At 41.2% G+C, this 17,199-nt stretch overlaps 1 protein-coding gene across 2 annotated transcripts in view; it reads left to right on the forward strand.

Annotated features, from left to right (window-relative positions):
• Nucleotides 1-4,127: 4,127 nt before the first annotated feature.
• The window catches only part of iglon5 (IgLON family member 5), a 97,907-nt gene continuing 84,835 nt past the window's right edge, over nt 4,128-17,199 (forward strand). For both annotated transcript variants that reach the window (XM_042425280.1, XM_042425279.1), the window contains exon 1: nt 4,128-4,717. In XM_042425280.1, the coding sequence (XP_042281214.1) occupies nt 4,657-4,717 (61 nt within the window). In that variant the 5' untranslated portion in view covers nt 4,128-4,656. The remainder of the gene's footprint in view (nt 4,718-17,199) is intronic.

The following is a 17,199-nucleotide window of genomic DNA, read 5'->3' on the forward strand; positions in this document are numbered from 1 at the left end:
TTGGAATAACTGGCACCCACTCTGAAAAGATGATCTGTAGCACAAAATTTGGACAAATTATGGAAATTTTTAGGGGAAAGCTGATGGCAAAGTAACACATTTTAAAAAACAGAATCTTGAGATTTTGAAAGATATTAAACAGGGAATTTTGTGCTGCTTTATTTTCACATGGCATTGACACTAGCTGGCAATGTTTCTTGTTTCCTTTCCTGCTTTTCTTTCAACATCTGGTGCTGTGGACAAATATTGGAAAATGAATATATGGATTAGTAAAGAAAAAGTTTAGTAATGCTTTGGCAAGTCAAATATTTTGATATGGGTAAAAAAAAAAAGATCACAATTAAACATTCCTCATAATATAAATCTTTTCATGTGTCAAGAGTGATTCATTGGGTTTGAAGGTAAATATACAGTCACCATAATGACCTCCAGCAACCTTTCATCCCACTGTGCTGTTTTAGTGTGACACTACTGCCTTCCTAAATCTTTCCTAAAACCTTAAGATAAACTTATATTTGCCCAGTTTTACTGTACTGTTTTATTTCACGTACAGCCTACTTTTTCACATCTAAATTATAATAGTGTTGTCTTCACATATTGAGTGAAAAGGACTTAAAAACACAGCGAAAGGAATCATATCCTCTATTATACTTTTGTGGAAGCAAACAAAGTAATTTTCTCTCTCTTGGAAACTCTACATGTATTCCTTTGGCTCACAGGCTCGGGGTCCCTAGCTTGGAAGTCTGATAACAGTGTTGCCAGATTGGGTGTTTTTCTGTCCAATTGGGCTACTTTTTATTTAATTGTATGGGGAAATTTGTTTTGGATGGGTTATGACAATTTGGGCTACTTTTTGTAACATTTGGGCAATTTCCCCAAATGAAAAGTTTGGCTCCTCCGAGTAGGCTGAGATTGACAGTGCGCTGGGTTCAGTGGGCTCATGCTGTGTTCATGTCATATTGGAGTTATCATAATTACGAGTTTCCAACTTGTAAATAGCGTTCACATCAACATCCAAGTCCCATTTATGACTCAGAAAATCTGATTTTATGAAAGCTCTGATTTATTCGACTTGGCACTTAATCATACAGAATACTATCTGGCAACAGTCTGAGTCTGAAGCCTGCTCATTTTTGGCTTCACACATAGAGGAAGGAAATGGTGACCTGTCATCTTCTTCTTTTTTTTTTAAGATCATTTTTTTTGGCATTTCTTGCTTGTATTGTATAGTTGACAGTGAAGTGACAGACAGGAAACAAGGGGAGAGAGATGGGTATGACATTCCCTGGCTGGAATCGAGCCAGAGACGTTGCAGTTGTGTGGCACGTGCAGTAACCATTCAGCTACAGAGCCGCTCCTGACCTGTCATCTTTATAAATAAACAGCACTTTGTACCCGCTGCAGCATTGTTTATACACCTAGAAAAAAAAGCCTTTCTAGGATATATTGCTACAGCTGAGAAGAGAAGAGAAGAGAAGAGAAGAGAAGAGAAGAGAAGAGAAGAGAAGAGAAGAGAAGAGAAGAGGTTCTTCACTTTCAATTACAATGCAAAGTGCGACACGATTTCCTTAATTATGCATGTCAGTATTTCAAAAATTAAGAAATATTTTTCTGTCTCAGTCTTCCTGCATGCCTGCTTCCACTGTGCTCAGGATGTCATACAGTATGATGGGAGCTGGTGAGGTATGAGGGTAATTGGCTTTGTAAAATCTGAGTCAAAATGCAAATTTATGTCAACATTTTCTCAGGTGTTTCTACTTTTATCAAATAACTTGGAACAATAGTGTACAAACAAACGGAAACTTGTGACAGGTCTATAAATAATATCCTGAGTACACGGAAACCTAGCTGACTAACTGATTGCAATCATGAAGGCCCTTAATGAAGCTGCACAAGTACTTATTCTGTTTCTCTTGTTTAGATCAGAGTTTTTAGTGTCATGTAGAGGCAATCTTTCTTTGTTAATGTGGAAGCTGTACAATAACTGTCCTGCAGCATTTCAGTGACAATAGCCTACTGTATGTCCAAACAAAGAAGAGGAGGAGGACATGCTGATTAGAGCAACAGCATACCCATGCCCATTCTCACTCCCAACTTGTCAAATACTTTGTCACGCCCCTCAGCCTCACTTTTTTAACGCACTGGGTACCTCTTAGCATCATTTTTCAACATGTAGCGTAGTCCGATAGACTTCTATAGAACTCCCATGTCTGAAATAGACGCCGTGAGACCGATGATGTCTATATAAGGTGATAAATGGATGAATAGATGGCAAGAAGCTGGACCTTGCTGCAGGAGACCACTGTTCGCTTTCCCGCCTCCAACCACGCCTCAAGTGATCATTTTAACCCAAACTATGATCTTTCCTTAACCTTAACCAAGTGGTTTTTGTACCTAAACCTAACTAGACCTTAAACACAGCATTGTCACACCATAAAACATAATTATTATTTTCAACAGTTATTTGTGATGATTGAAATTTCACAAACTGCTGTGATACTGCACGTTGAAAAAATGCGTCTAATAGTGATGTGGAGGGTTTACATTGGAGTGAGATGAAAGACTGGAGCACCTTATACAAATGCTATAGGATGCCTTGTGCTCTATCTATCTCCTGTTCCATAAATCATAAATCATTAATTTTGCATCAGAAAGCTAAAATTCAAAAAGTAACATTTGAAAATAACAGCCAAATGAGCCAGTGGTTAACATCATAAACACGATTAGTTTCTGATTCACTCCACTGTGTCAAATCTAATTAATAGTGAATAATAAGTATTTACAAACAAATCACACACTGTCAGTAACTAATGCTAGGCTTTGATTAGCTGACTCATTAATCAGTCCTGAGTTTTCTTAGTGCTTGCCCGATCATCTTCCTCTATCTTTCATCTGGGGAAGATTTGAAGTCAGTTTATCCCCCACTGTATTAATTCTAACTTTGGCAGAATATCATAAATCAGCAAGCAATGCTTTATTACTTATGAGCTCAGCAGTAATAAAGCATTAATTGGTTATTCAGGGGGATAAAGAAACTAGTGCATCAGTCAAAAATGAAACACTACAGCAGCTAATATATAAATGCCCCATATTACATCTCAGACAGACAGAATGTAAATATTGCAAAAAATGGACCCAGTGGGCACTGCAGGAGCTGAATGTTGTGTGTGTTTCTGACTATAAGGTCCACTGATGTATGATGCAATATGACTGTAATGAACTGCCAAATGTTAGGAATGCATGCGTGCATAAATTTGGCAGTCAAGTTTTCAAGGCATCTTGCAACTTCCTGTGCCATGTCTGGTGTCTGTCTCCGGCTTCTAGCTTTCATGCAAAATGATTATCTCGACATGTGAATGGCCTTTTATAGAAAATTAGATCTTCACTATAGGAAACTGCTTCTCACACTTTTGCGCAGAGACTAAGAGGCTAACACGTTTATAAATGGCTCATTAGTAGCCTACTAATATAAAGTGTCTGCCTAAATGGGTTTATGTTGCCTGCCATTAAGTCAGCAGTGTGATCAGATGGTGTTTTTTTCTGCAGTGCTGTTGCAATCTGCTCTGACAGTCCACCCAGTATACCCAGAACTTATAGCCTATACACGTGGGCAGTTTTTTTCACACTCTTTACAAGTTTCACCTCCTCTGGTCTGACAATATTCATTTTCAGCAATTGAATAACATCTGCTCATCAGCCGTGCAACCTGTCATTCGACCTCGTTTTGTTTTCATTCAGTGTATAAAACAGCCGCGCACCAGAGCCCATATGGCTCCACCTGCCCCTCACTCACCCCCCACCTCTGTCCCTGTAGTTATTATGCCTGCCTGTCCCCCTGTGGACTGTTTTCTCTGAGTACTGCAGCAACACCGAACTGGCTATAAATCACATTGCATTATCACCGCGCCGTGCTTCGCCTCGCGCTATGCCCGCCCACTGCGCGCTTGCAATTGGCCGCTGATGCTCCTTGGTCGGCCTCTCCGAGTGGGATATGGGTGCAATCGTAAATCCCGCCTCCTTCCTTGGGGCTTGTGATTGGGAGAAAGGGGCTCTCCTTGAACTGTCAATCATGCTCTTTCTTGTGCGCCTCGCATTCAGTGATGCTGCTGCTGCCTGCGACGCGCTGAGTGCGGAGCGACGAGGCGCGCTGCATACCAACAGAGACATACGGGAGCAGGCTAATTAAGGCTGAAGTGGCGACTTGCGACTGGAAAGGACGCACAGACCCCATCCTGCTCTCTGTCAAAACACATATTCATGTCAAGTCGTTGGACAGTTAAAATTTTATCTTCTCTTCCCATGCATTTTCCAAAAACATATATCTTTTCTTCAAGGCACTGAGAGCCAAACTAAGTGTCTGGGATATTTGTCTTTTTTTTCTGCTCTGACATTTTTCTGGTTGAGAGATTCTACACAGGGGAAGAAAAACAGCCCTCCCCGCCTCTCTCTCTCCGACGGGGGTCATTAAAAGGAAAAGTCAAGTGGATAAGACTGATGTTTTCGTCCAGTCACATGTAGAAGCGTTGGACTATTGCTGTTGAAATACGCTGGCTCGTTTTTTTATACACAGATTCCCCGCAACGACATCATAAAGGAGGGATAGCTAACCAGGCTTTTGGCTGCAAAAACAAGCAGAAAATCAATCAGAACTCCATCATGGGCTGCCCCCTCTTGCGGAACGCGTTGGCTGCTTTCATCCTGGTTCTGTTGTCGAAAGGTAAGTTCTTACGAGCTACTTTAGCGATGTCCTGGTGGTTCTGTGCTGCTTCGCCTATACGCATGTATCTTTGTCTTTCATTTTCTAAAAAAAGGATCGTGGAGGTGAATACTAATGATGAGGAGGAGAGGGGGGGGGGGGGGGGGGGGGGGGTTCTACCTGCCTGTGATTCACGCGTGTCTGCTGTTCCTCTGCGCTCCGGCTTTCCATTTGCAAGATAGATAGAAATGTAGAGAGAAGGAGAAATGCTGTATGTCTGTGTGCGTGCGTGCGTGCGTGCGTGCACGAGCGCGCGGCTGTGTGCGTGTGCTTGCGCGTGTGAGTGCAGCGCCAGGTTCATCTCCAAGCCAACCTCGTGGTTCAGTGTAAGCAACGTGTGATGCATGTTTACTCTGAGCAAAAATAAATAAATAAATAAATAAAATAGACTCCCACCCCCAGTCTTCTGTGAACATTCCTTTACGTGACATGAATGGCCCGGTATCCCACGCACACGACGCACCACCACTGCACAGAGGGGTGGGGGGGGGATATCTGTGGGTGGGGTGGTGGTGGGGGTTAATGTAAGTAAGGGGTAGAAGCAATGCAGATAGACCCTGGAGAGAAAGACAGTGTTTTGTTCTCTCTCTTCAAAACCAAGGTCGAGAGAGACAAAGACAGATACATTGTGAAGGATGGACAGTTGGGGTCAAACCTGCACTGGCTGGTTAGTCAAACCGTAATTCCCTCTTTCTATCACCAGCTTAAAACATATTCTCCACAACTGAACCAAGAGGAAAAACACACTTAATTCATCTGCTCTAAAATTCCTCCAGTTGAAAACCCTTTTAAAGTGTCGAGAGAACTTGCTCAACCAGAAGATTCAGATGGCATTTTAATCTGCTCGTCCATTATGAATAATATAAACAGACAGTGTTGTTATGTTGTTGTTGTCCACAGGGAACGCTGACCAGGGAATATTTAAAATCTTCTTGCATTTTTCATGACATCCCCTAATATTCTCACCATGCTATGGGATGTTCCTACATATATTAGTTGTGTGCGGCATTCTCACCATGTACTCTAATTTCCCCCCTGCCCATCTAGCATGAACACACACACACACACACACACACACACACAAATACACACACCTGGCTCAATTAGTCCTGCCTTTGTCCTGTGGGAAATCAGTATATAAATAAATTACTCCAGCCCTTAATAACAATAATTGATGTGTCAGTGCAATAAGATGTGAGGTTAACAACCTGCAGATGCAGACGGGCTATATCCTCCTGCTTCTGAGCTCCTTTTGGGCAGGAGAGCCCAGCCGGTCATGGTTGGCTTGACACAGCAAGTCCCTTCTCCACACCAGGCAGAGAGCAGACGGACAGCCCTGCAGGACGTACACAGCACACCAACACGATGGTCTCGGCACCACACAAACCAACCCTACAACCATTCTGACTCTCATTGCAGCTTTCAGCCTTCTGAATTTGTAACCTGTGGGTTTTGCAGCATGAAGGTGTGACCAATCATGTGAGCCACAGTTGAAAAATAATTGGATATTGATGTGAGTTGTGCACATTGCAGTACATGTGAATCAGATTCATCTTGGAGAAGCATCCCATCTTCTGCTCTGAGTTGCTGTAGGTCCACAACATGTCCCTCTTTTAAGGTGAAAGCATGCATTATGAAGGAAGAACATGACTGTTAAAAGGGCACTGTCCGCTGCTTGATAAATCATGCAGCAGTGAAATAATCCTTTGTAGCTCTGCTCCTGAGAGTCCAACCAATGTGGTGTGTGGTTGCCAAAATACTTCACCTGCACTGTTAAGCAGACTGTCTGTGAGTTATTATTACCTGGTTAAAGATTTATGAGAGAAATTACTTTGAATGACTGTACTTCTTCTATAGTATTTTAATTCATCTGAAGATATTTCTTCATCTTGACAGTTATTATCACTCATTTAGCCACTCCACATTATGCATGACAAATATTTATTATGGAAGAGTGGCATTTTATCTTTCACACCCTCAGAAACAGATAGCAAAAACATGTTTCAGACCTGTGCAATGGCATGCCAATCAGGTTGAAAAGGAGCTTTTCCTGTGTTGCAAAACACCATTAGGTTATTCAAAGGTTTCCTACTGGTTTGGCGTGTGAATCCACAAACCACTCCATAGGTGTGATGCCCAGCTCCTGGCATGCCATCATGCCTTTCTCTACCTCATTTATTCACCCTTTTTACTTAAAATTTCTGAGAGCAGTAACTCTGGAAAGGAGGATGGCCAAGCACCCACTCATACATACAGTAAAATATCTATATGCTTTATTTCTGGCACACAAGCTGTCTGCAATTAATCAAAACCTGTTTCATCTACAAGACCAAACAGTGTGAGGTTTTAATGTTTTACCAGTGATGAAACATTAAGCCTGCGAATATATTCACAGACCCACACACGCACGCACGCACACACCTCCACATGAAATTAAACAATTTACCCTGCGCTCAAAGGATTCCTGTTATGACAGAAACCTGCAAGATCTGATAATGAGAATAATGCCATCATTGATTCAGTGAAAAGTGAAGATGACAAGAGAAATTGCCTCTGCTTACGGTGCTACATAGGTCACAGCAGAGGACGTTTAAGGTTACATATCAAAGAATACAATTTGAATACTAAATTCAGATCTTTGAGAAACAGACCTCTGCCTCACAGATATCCATTATTGCAGTTACTGTAGGAAATCACACTTGCAAGCTGTAGTGTATACTAGTCACTAGTGTTCAAACAGTCCAACAGATGGGTCTTATCACCACCATGCACTGCTGAGATGTAGGTTCTGGTAAGAGGAAGTGTACAAGGCAGGAACACAGGTGAAAACAGGCGGGTCGCTTTGAAACCTGCAATCCTTCTTGTTTCAGCAACATATGGGGGCCAAGTGGGGTCAATGCACATTGCACATGTTAGCATGTAGCCAACTCTTCTTCTTTCCTGCCCCCTCATACACACGCACACACACACACACACCCTCGACTGGATCACCAGTCTTGGCTTGGAGATGAAGAGAAGAGAGATGCCAGCATCAACAGATGCCTTGTGCTCCTATTCTGGAGGGGCTTCTGCTTTTTCTCCCTCCCTTTGAAATCTGCAGTCTCTGTGTGCTGTTGTTTCCCATGTTTGGCTTAGAAATGCGCTGCCATTTTGGCAAGTTTAATTTATCTGGAAGTACTGGAGTAAGAGGGCCTGGATTTTGTCTCAAGAGCCTCAAGGACAAGGGTTGGAGGTTTAACTAGCCTCGAGTGGGTCTGTGGTCTGGATGATTTTCCCTAGGGTCTCACTTTTTAAAATTTCTTTTGCTCCTTTGGTGGCCTATGGTGCAGTTCATCCAACATCTTCTACAGAATCTATTCCTAACACACAGTGGAGCCAAGATACTACCTTATGAAAATACAACTGTGTTTTGACCTAGGACTGGAAAAGACAGTAGCTGAGTTTGGTTTAGTATGGAAACCCAATTTGTCATGCTGGCTGTATGAACAATTTTGAACGGATAAGTACACGTGCATGTAGGCATAGCTATGTTAGGTAATGCTGACAGTGTGAGCACACTCAGATTTTCCAATTTTAAGCTTTAAGCAGCAGAAACATTTTAAAATATACTAGAAATTCTGAAAGAGTCAAACACTACCCACTGATGACTCATCAAGTCTTATGATTTTGTAGAATCACTTCAATTATCTGACTTCTTCAGATTAACTTAGAAGTGAAACAGCTCTGACTTTAACCTTAAAAAAGAATTGTGTCACACAACCACCGCAACCACTTGACTGACTGATTTCAAAGTGTTCAGGATCCACATCAAAGACAGTAAAATATAACCAATTGACCAGAACAGAGAATAAAGTTGTATTCAATATCCTGCCCTCACTATGTGGGTTTTGCAGCATTTCCAATTAATAGCTAGACAGAGATGAATAACCCCTGAGCTGGTGACCCTTTGACCTGGCAGGCTGAGGCTGAACTCTACAATGCATAGTGTTAGCAGCTCTCTGGCCAGAGTGGTGACAGAGGTCACAGGTTCAAATCCTTTGAGGTTAGGTTGAGGTTAGCCTCAATGTTGCTGCAGATGATAGTCGGGTGCAGCACCATCTCGCTGCCTTTGAGATTTCTCCTGTCGGTTTTGATAAACACTTTACTGGGCCTCTCATATTGGTTCGCGGGGTTGGCAATTACACATAGTGTCAGTGTCATAAATAATGATTACAGCGAGACTTGTTTGCAATTATAATTACAGTTATAATATATGGAGTTCAGTGTAATGGAAAGGAACTGGGACCGCTTTCAACTCGGGACAGGTAGTTATACTGTGTTTAATTACTGTAGTAATTCGCTTCGATACAACCTCCTCTCGTCCTCCCTGTGTCCCAGTCCCAGCTTAAAGACCTGCGTTGGTCCAGGTGTGAATATGAATATAAGCTGTGGGTTCTCAATGTAACAAATGAAAAGGCTATGTTTTATTTAGTGCAGGGGAAGGATCATTCAAGAGGGAGCCGAGTGGCTGTAGAAGCAGGAATAAGTGGCAGCTCATGTACTCACATCAACCACTACCCACACATGCTCACACCTACACACACACACACCTACCTGCACTCTTACATAGAAATAAATGTATACATATGTACACTGTGGAATAGCTCCTTTACTTAGACCACTGGGAAGATGAACTTCACTAAAGGTGCAAGCGGTAAATCAATGGAAAGCCAAGGGAGCCGAGCCATGAGGGACACAAAGAGACATATATATATATATATATATATATATATATATATACACACACACACATACATACATATATATATATATATATATATATATATACATATATATATAGCCTATATATATATACATCAGCGTGGATATTAATAACTCTCATTGATCTGTTTTCAATAGCATTCATATGGAGAAAATTGAACAAGCCTCAGCAGAGTGCGAATTTCATCCCTTTGGTTTTCAAGGCTTCAATCCAAACTGTAGATTGAGCTATCTGCAGGGGAAAAGAAAGAGGGAGGGAGAAAAAGAGATGTTTTCTTGTTGGGTGATGTGCAGATGTTACACATTTAAGAGGAATGAATACTGTTAGAGGGGGAGAGAGAGCGCTGTGTGATTTTCCTCCCGCTATTCCTTTTCCTTCTAATCTTTTTTTTGTGCCAGGGAGTTAGCATCATTGGAAACACAATTCAGATTAGTGCAGGCGGCTTGTCCTAAGGGAGCCGGGAGGGACGAGGGTCCCGCTTCTCTCCCTGTCCTCATTACCAAAAGACAAGGAACTCGCCGGCAAATCAATGGAAAAGGCTTAGGCACTAATGCAGGCCATGCCTAGCGATGGGACTTAGCTTTTTGTGTGTGGTTTTTTTGTGTCTCAGCATGTGCATGTGTTTATGTGTGTGATCTTCCCTTGTGTGTGTGTGTGTGTGTGCGCGCGCGCGCGTGTGTGTGTATGTGTGTGTAAGTTTAATCATTTGTGCAACAACAGAAGGCTGGAGAAAAACATTAGCTTCAAATGACTACTGAATTGCTCGCCGTTGGAGTAACCTCAAAACTCCACTTTAACTGCGCTGATATTTACCCCGGGACATACGATAGCACGGAAGCCCTTTAATTACGCAGAGATAACGTCAGATTCATCAGTGAATCCATTTAGTCCAGTACTAACACTGTTACCATTGAATGCAATTATAATTGCTTAAGGCATTGTTGCCATGACTACTACTACTTCAATAGCCTGCAGTTGTGTACAACTTCCTTTACGCTCATAAAAAGAAAAAGAGCAGCACCTTGGTGTTTCCTGTCAACAACCCCCTGCAGCGGATGCCGGCGTCAAAATATGCCAAACAATCCACCTGTCTCACGGCTCAATCTGTGCCTCATCTGTTCTCGCTGTAGCTGATGCCGCTGTTGTTCACACATTTGCCTTCATCCCATCCTTGTGCTTCTCTTTTTGTTTACACAGGTAAAACTACTGGGTGCAACAAATGCTAAATAATGGTTTCGTGTTGTGGATTTTCAGCCCCTCCGCCGCCTCTGACATCTTGTGGTGCTGGAGGTGTTTCTGGGTCTGTGTGGAGGGGAAGGGAGGGCAAGAGGGAAGAGAGGGAAATAAATAAAACTGAGGAAAACAGATCAATAAATATTTCAGCAGCTGCTCCCTTCACAGACTTCTCCTGAAGCCATAAGAGGTGGAGGGAGAGATTAAGAGAGGGAGGGATGGACAAAGTGCAAGAAAGAGAGAGAGAGAGAGAGAACAGGGGTAATTGTGTTCCAGACTTTCATTCACAGTGAGCGAAAGAGATGGAGGGTGAAAGAGAGAGACAGAGAATGGGGATAATTGTGTCCCAGGCTTTAATAGACAGAGAGAGAAGGCATGAGTGAGGGGTGGAGAAGCGACACAGGGTGTGCTAACGAGCACCACATACCAACATTGTCTCCTATGGGAACAAAAAAAGGCATATGAGAGGCTGGGCCCCCGGACTTTGGCACTACATAATAGTGACTGTAAGAATCTCTCTCTTCCTGACTTTCACATAATTCTAATTCCTGTCAGGAGTTAGCGACAGACCGTGTGGGTGTGTAGTTTGTGCAGCGAGTAGTTCTAAATGATAATGAGCCAGTCAGCAGCTGAGAAACGTGTTGCCATGAATCAGGCGTGGTCAGCTTCAATGCCACCATGCGCCAATCATCAGCTGATATGTTCTCACATTGACATGGGATTTGCACACACAAAACATGCATTACACGCAGCGTATGTGGTGTGCAGTATGTATGTTTTATGCAGAGAGCGAGAAGCAGCAGGGGGAAAAGACGGAGGAAGCTTATGAGGGTGGACAGGCCGGAGAGATGGAGGAGTTATGAAAAAATGATTGAAGGAGGGCTGCTGGGAGGGAGCGAGGGGAGAGAGACAGATGGTGTGAGGGAGGAAGGGGAGGAGGGATTCAAAGACCCGCAACAGGCAGTGATCGAGATGGATTGATTTTGCAGGCAAATGATTAGGTGGAATAAAAAACATGGCAGGTTTATCCTGCCAATGAAAACTGTGTTTGGGTGATTTTGCTGTGAGTGGGAGTGGTAAAATTGTTTCAGGGTCACTTGTTGTGTGATATTGCGGCATTAAGGAGCTGGTGCTAATGTGATATGCCACTGGTTAGGGAGTCATTCCAGCGAGGCAGCACACCTCTAATAAGACACTCATGCAGTGTGCCCACATCATGGTAAGTGGCTTGGAACTTGTCAGGAATCCACAGGTTACATAAAATATTATATTTAGATACTCCTTAAAATTGGCAGCATACACAGCAATCAAATACCAGTTTCGGTGTTGCTATTTGGAAAGCCACATAATTAGGAAAACAAACCATTCCGATGCCCAGTGGTAGGCAGTACTTGGCGCACCACTCAGAGCTTATGCTGTGATTTAGAGATATGCCACAATTCTCCTGTCGTTTGAGGCCGACACATGGCTCCAGCTCCAGCTGTGAAGGTGCCGATGGGATTTTCTTGTAATAAAGTGTCCGTATTAGCACGACATTCTGACAGTAAAGATTCAGTTAGGCAGAATTTCACCAAGGATTTGGCTGTGACAGCCCATAAAAGGGACTTACAGGAAATGTTCCACAGTGTCTTGAAAGAATTGGATTCCTTTCTCCATTTCCTCTGGGTATTGGGTGTTGGAAATTTCTGCACACATTTTGAAGCAAAAGATCATAGGGATATTTTTTGAACAAAATATCACATTTGTGATATTATGTTGATATTGTGGTAATTGGGATGTTAGGTGAGATTTCATCAAACAATTGTGCTGCAATAGACCAATAATTGGGTTTGGGAGTAGACACTGCTTTGTTATTGTGTTATGATATTTCACTAATTAGATGTGGGGTTGGATAACGCTAAAAGCCTGCGCAGCTCTTCCCAGTTTTGTAATGCAGTGAGTGAAATTCCATTAGTGCTTGGACCTGCATGGGGGTGGTTGTGTTCACAATATTCAATGCGGGCATTATTTAAGACATTTCAAGGATATGCTGTGCTTTTAAATTGCGCTTCAATTGCATTTTGTTCCTTTATTCATTGAGGGATGTTGGTGAATAGTGCTATCTAATTTGTTGTCAAATATCATTCCTGGAGTGCCAGTGTGATTTGCAAAATCTGCTCAAAAATCTTTTTCATTAGACATTTCAAGGATATGCTGCACGTTAAAAACATATGTCAATTACTTCTTTGCTTTATTCTTCTGGCAGAGCAGCACTAAATAAGAAGGAATGTGTCCAAGTTGTACTAATTCAAATGCATAATATCATTCCAGAGCTGCAAGTCAAATTTCCAATTAAAATTCCTCATCATCCCGTCCTTCTTGAACTCCTGTTTATACTCCAAGTTGCAGCAGTTATTGCAATACTAGAACACATGTAAACATATCAATAAAAATATTGCCAGAACCTGATATTTCCTGTCATTGAAAGTGTGCTGATATACTGATCAAATATAGTGCTGAAAGCAGGGAAGGTTCTTGGGTCAGTGGAGATCCTCTTAGCCCAGAAATCTTTGAATGAGTCTGTGATCTTTCTTCAATGAATAAATAAAGCAATATCAATAAGTGCTTAATAAATAAATGATTATTATCATTAGTATTATTATTAGTATTACTTCAAACACACAATTAACTGTCAAAAAACAGCCATTTCCTTATATGAAACAAATGAAAACATGCAATAATTCAAACAATGTACAAGAAACTCACCCTGTCCTGATAATGTGACTGACATTTTACATTATTGATTTGATGTGGCATTTCTTATGGAACAATAAATTCAACAATAAAAACCCCCACCAAGGCACATATTATAGTCTGTAAAATTACCAACTGCCAGATTTAATGGCAAACTTTCCATAAAATAAGGCACATGCTCCTTCCAGCTTTAAACAAATATTTAAGCCACTGTGCAGAAGTTAATAAACGAACAGTTCTGTTCAGCTGTCATATTATTTATCTATTTATTTATTTATCAAGGTACACCTGCAAACCTCTCGGCATTCATTGCTGTCTGGGGTCCAGGAGAGGGTTAAGTCAAGTGGTTGGCTGGTTGAACACAGATCAGGCAAGGGAACTGTGTTGTTGCCCGCACTGACTACAACACTTTATTATCATCATTACCAGGAACAAGGGACCGTCTCTTACATCGTTAGCACTCGCTTTCTAACATTGTGTTAACGTCTTATGATCAGTCTGCAAGTGCATATAGACACACAAAATGTGCTGCCAACTGTAATACTATGGTAAAGTTAACAATTTGATGGACAATTGCTAAAGCTTTTACAACAGAGTTCTAAGTAAATATAGCTGTCCAGTGTTGCGTTTGCTTTACTTGCTTCATTTTATGTGCTCACTGTCAGCTCATGAACCTTGTCAGTGGGAACTCCTCCTGCTGGTACTCCGAAAAACAGCAACAAGGTCTGTGTAACAAGACTACACGGGGTGAGGGGCTCTGTTTACTGTTCTATCAGTGCTACACTCCAACCATTCTGTTCAAAACACACTGGTTCCTGCAGCTATGATTTAGGTTCAGTAAAAAAAAAATGCAATGCGTGATTAACAGTAAAGATCATGGGCTTAAACACCCACCCTGGCGCTGCCCATGGCTGTAAACCTCAAATAAGTTTAGTACATAAAAAACAACTATTCTAGCACCACTCTCTCCAGAAATGTGAAATCATTTTGTCATAGCAGCAAAACATCACACTCTCTCCCCATTAAGGGGGTACAGGCTGTATCGATGTGACCTTTATCTGGCCAGCGGACCTCCAATTCCATTAAGAAATAATGAAGGTGTCAGAAAAGGGCAATTAGCTGCTTAATGTTGGGCAACAGTACTCTAATACAACATATTTTTGCTGACAAGTCGATATCTATACGTGACAGCAACTGCTGTATTTAGAGTCACTATCAGAGCTATTGGGATTCTTGACATTATAGAAGTGAATTTGTTGATCTAGGTTCCACTGAGTTTGTTTGACTGATTCATCAAAAACAAAGATATTATGCATTTCTGCTGTGACAGACTAAAAAAAAAAACTGATGCCTTCAAATGGCACATTTAAAATGTAATCACAGACTGATGATGTGATGAGAGGCCACCAATACAAATTAAAACATGTGAAGGTTCAAGTTCGAAAATGTAGTCTTAGAAAACAACAAAACAAAATCTCTATCAGGCTGATGTCAGAGCAATCACAATATTGAAGATTTACATCGGATGATATCTGAACCATAGAAGATTGATGTCCCTATTCAACACTTGTTATTAAGCTTCATGTTGGCCTATTTATTGTAAATATCTGCTTTATCAAACCGACAGTTACCTTTGTTTGTTATTTTAGGTTTGACAGCTGTAATCAGAATTGATCTGTATACTACAGGGAGGCAGCTAAATCAGACATGACAAATGTGGGGCAGACAGTGCAGGTGTTTTCTCAATCAGACTGGCGTGATTGATCCTCTTTTAAATCCATCACGATGAAGCCTTATTGACATTGGGGTTCTATTAAGATTTTCTTTTTTCTGTGATGAGAGAAAAGAAAGATAGCAGCTGATCGACTACAGCGCGAAAAGTTTCATCTAAAAATTGCATATTACTTCAGCCCTACAGAACATTTATGAATCCAAAAATGTTGGAAGGAATTCTGCTGGTGCTATTGATTTTCCTTTAATTAGATTTTTTACCAGACTGGTTTTGTGTGGTGAATTAATGTGAAGACTTATGATGGTGGGAATAGACTTGCCTTAAGGTTCAATTATTGCAGACAATTAAAAAGATGACATCATACTGTACATGTAAGGGATTGCAGTTGATTAAAACACGTATTGTCACTAAATGAAAGTATGAAGAGCTGAATATGATGCACTTGAGCAAACATGTTTCATATAATATACTGACTAAGAAGCACTTTAGCCATTGCCTGTCATTTAATTCCTCATTTTTGCTCCCCTACATCACAGCGAGGATTTTATTCTGAAATATATAGACGTTCGTTGTCAGGGTTTTGACAGTACAGTTTGATGTGGCACAGTGATTTTTTTTCTTAAAGCAGGGACTTCTAAATGAGCAGAGATTCTCTTTTATACAAGTGTGCTGTACAGGGTGAAAGCAAAGATGGCACAACATAAGTTGTCAAGCCATATAGACTGAACGGCTTTGAAATACTGCGTCTTTGAAACTGCAACATTTCAATTCAGAGGACAGCAATTACATAGTCAAACACGGAAATGGATAGAATTGCATTACAGTAAGACTGCATTTATTATAATGTAAAACCCAGCCAGTTTGTGTTCTATAAGTTATGCTTTAGTGCTCAGACCCAGGGACGCACCAGCCCTTCTGACTGTGCCCACTCACCCATTGCTACTTCCTGCTCTCACCTAAAACACTTAAAGACACGAGCGCACAACCTAAGGCCATCTGTTTGCTTTTTTCTGGGGCAACTTAATGCCTAGAGGGAAATGGACATATGTGATAAAAATGTACCATCACAGTTGTCAACCATCTGTGTTGGCCTGATTACCTGGGGAACACCACATCTTCACAACTTCTAATAAACGCTGTGCCTCTCCTGCTGTGATGCCCCCTGCAACATACTCCCCTTGCAGCAAGTTTAATGGGAATGTGCGCAGATATTAACAACTTAATTCATGCCATGCATGTTAAAAGAAGACACTATCTAATAATCTGTCAGAGGTATTTAACAGCAGATGTTGGTGTATATACTCTCCATGGTGACAGGCTGACGTCACTCATATGGCTGTGATAAATATCACAATATTAATACAAATAGTTTCATGATATCAATATATGTCACAATATGGCAAATGCATTAGGCTACATCACACATAACTGTTCACCCAACAATATTTAATACTAAAACTACAATTGACTTGAAAGCATTCATTTTTACAGTTGAATTTTGGGTACTTCACTTAATAGAATTAGGAGGTAGCCTTACAAATTACATCAATGGCCTAACTCGGACACTTACACAATAAACACACACAATAAACACCATATTTTTAAATGCACAGATGATATCTCTAATTTCTCAGATTTTGATAAAACTTGCTAACAATTGGCAAAATGTTTGCGAGTCCATACTTTTCTCATGCTAAAGTATGTGACTGATATTTGACATTAAGTTATTGATATTATAACATTATTATTCCATTATAGGCATGTCGGGGTGGCACAGAGGAAAATCACTTGCCAAGCATTGCAAAGATGAGGTTTGATTGCAGTGAATCCAGTTTGGCTGGACATGACATCGACCAGATTGTAGTGTTGACTGATGGGAAGCCAGTGAGGGATCACAACCTTATCGCTTCACTAGTGACTCCAGTATTGGAGGTGGCATATTGCTTTTACCTTTCCCACATTGCAAACCAGTGACTTTAGGGC

The sequence above is a fragment of the Thunnus maccoyii genome, chromosome 10 (assembly GCF_910596095.1).
Source record: "Thunnus maccoyii chromosome 10, fThuMac1.1, whole genome shotgun sequence".
In the NCBI taxonomy this organism is placed as follows: domain Eukaryota; kingdom Metazoa; phylum Chordata; class Actinopteri; order Scombriformes; family Scombridae; genus Thunnus; species Thunnus maccoyii.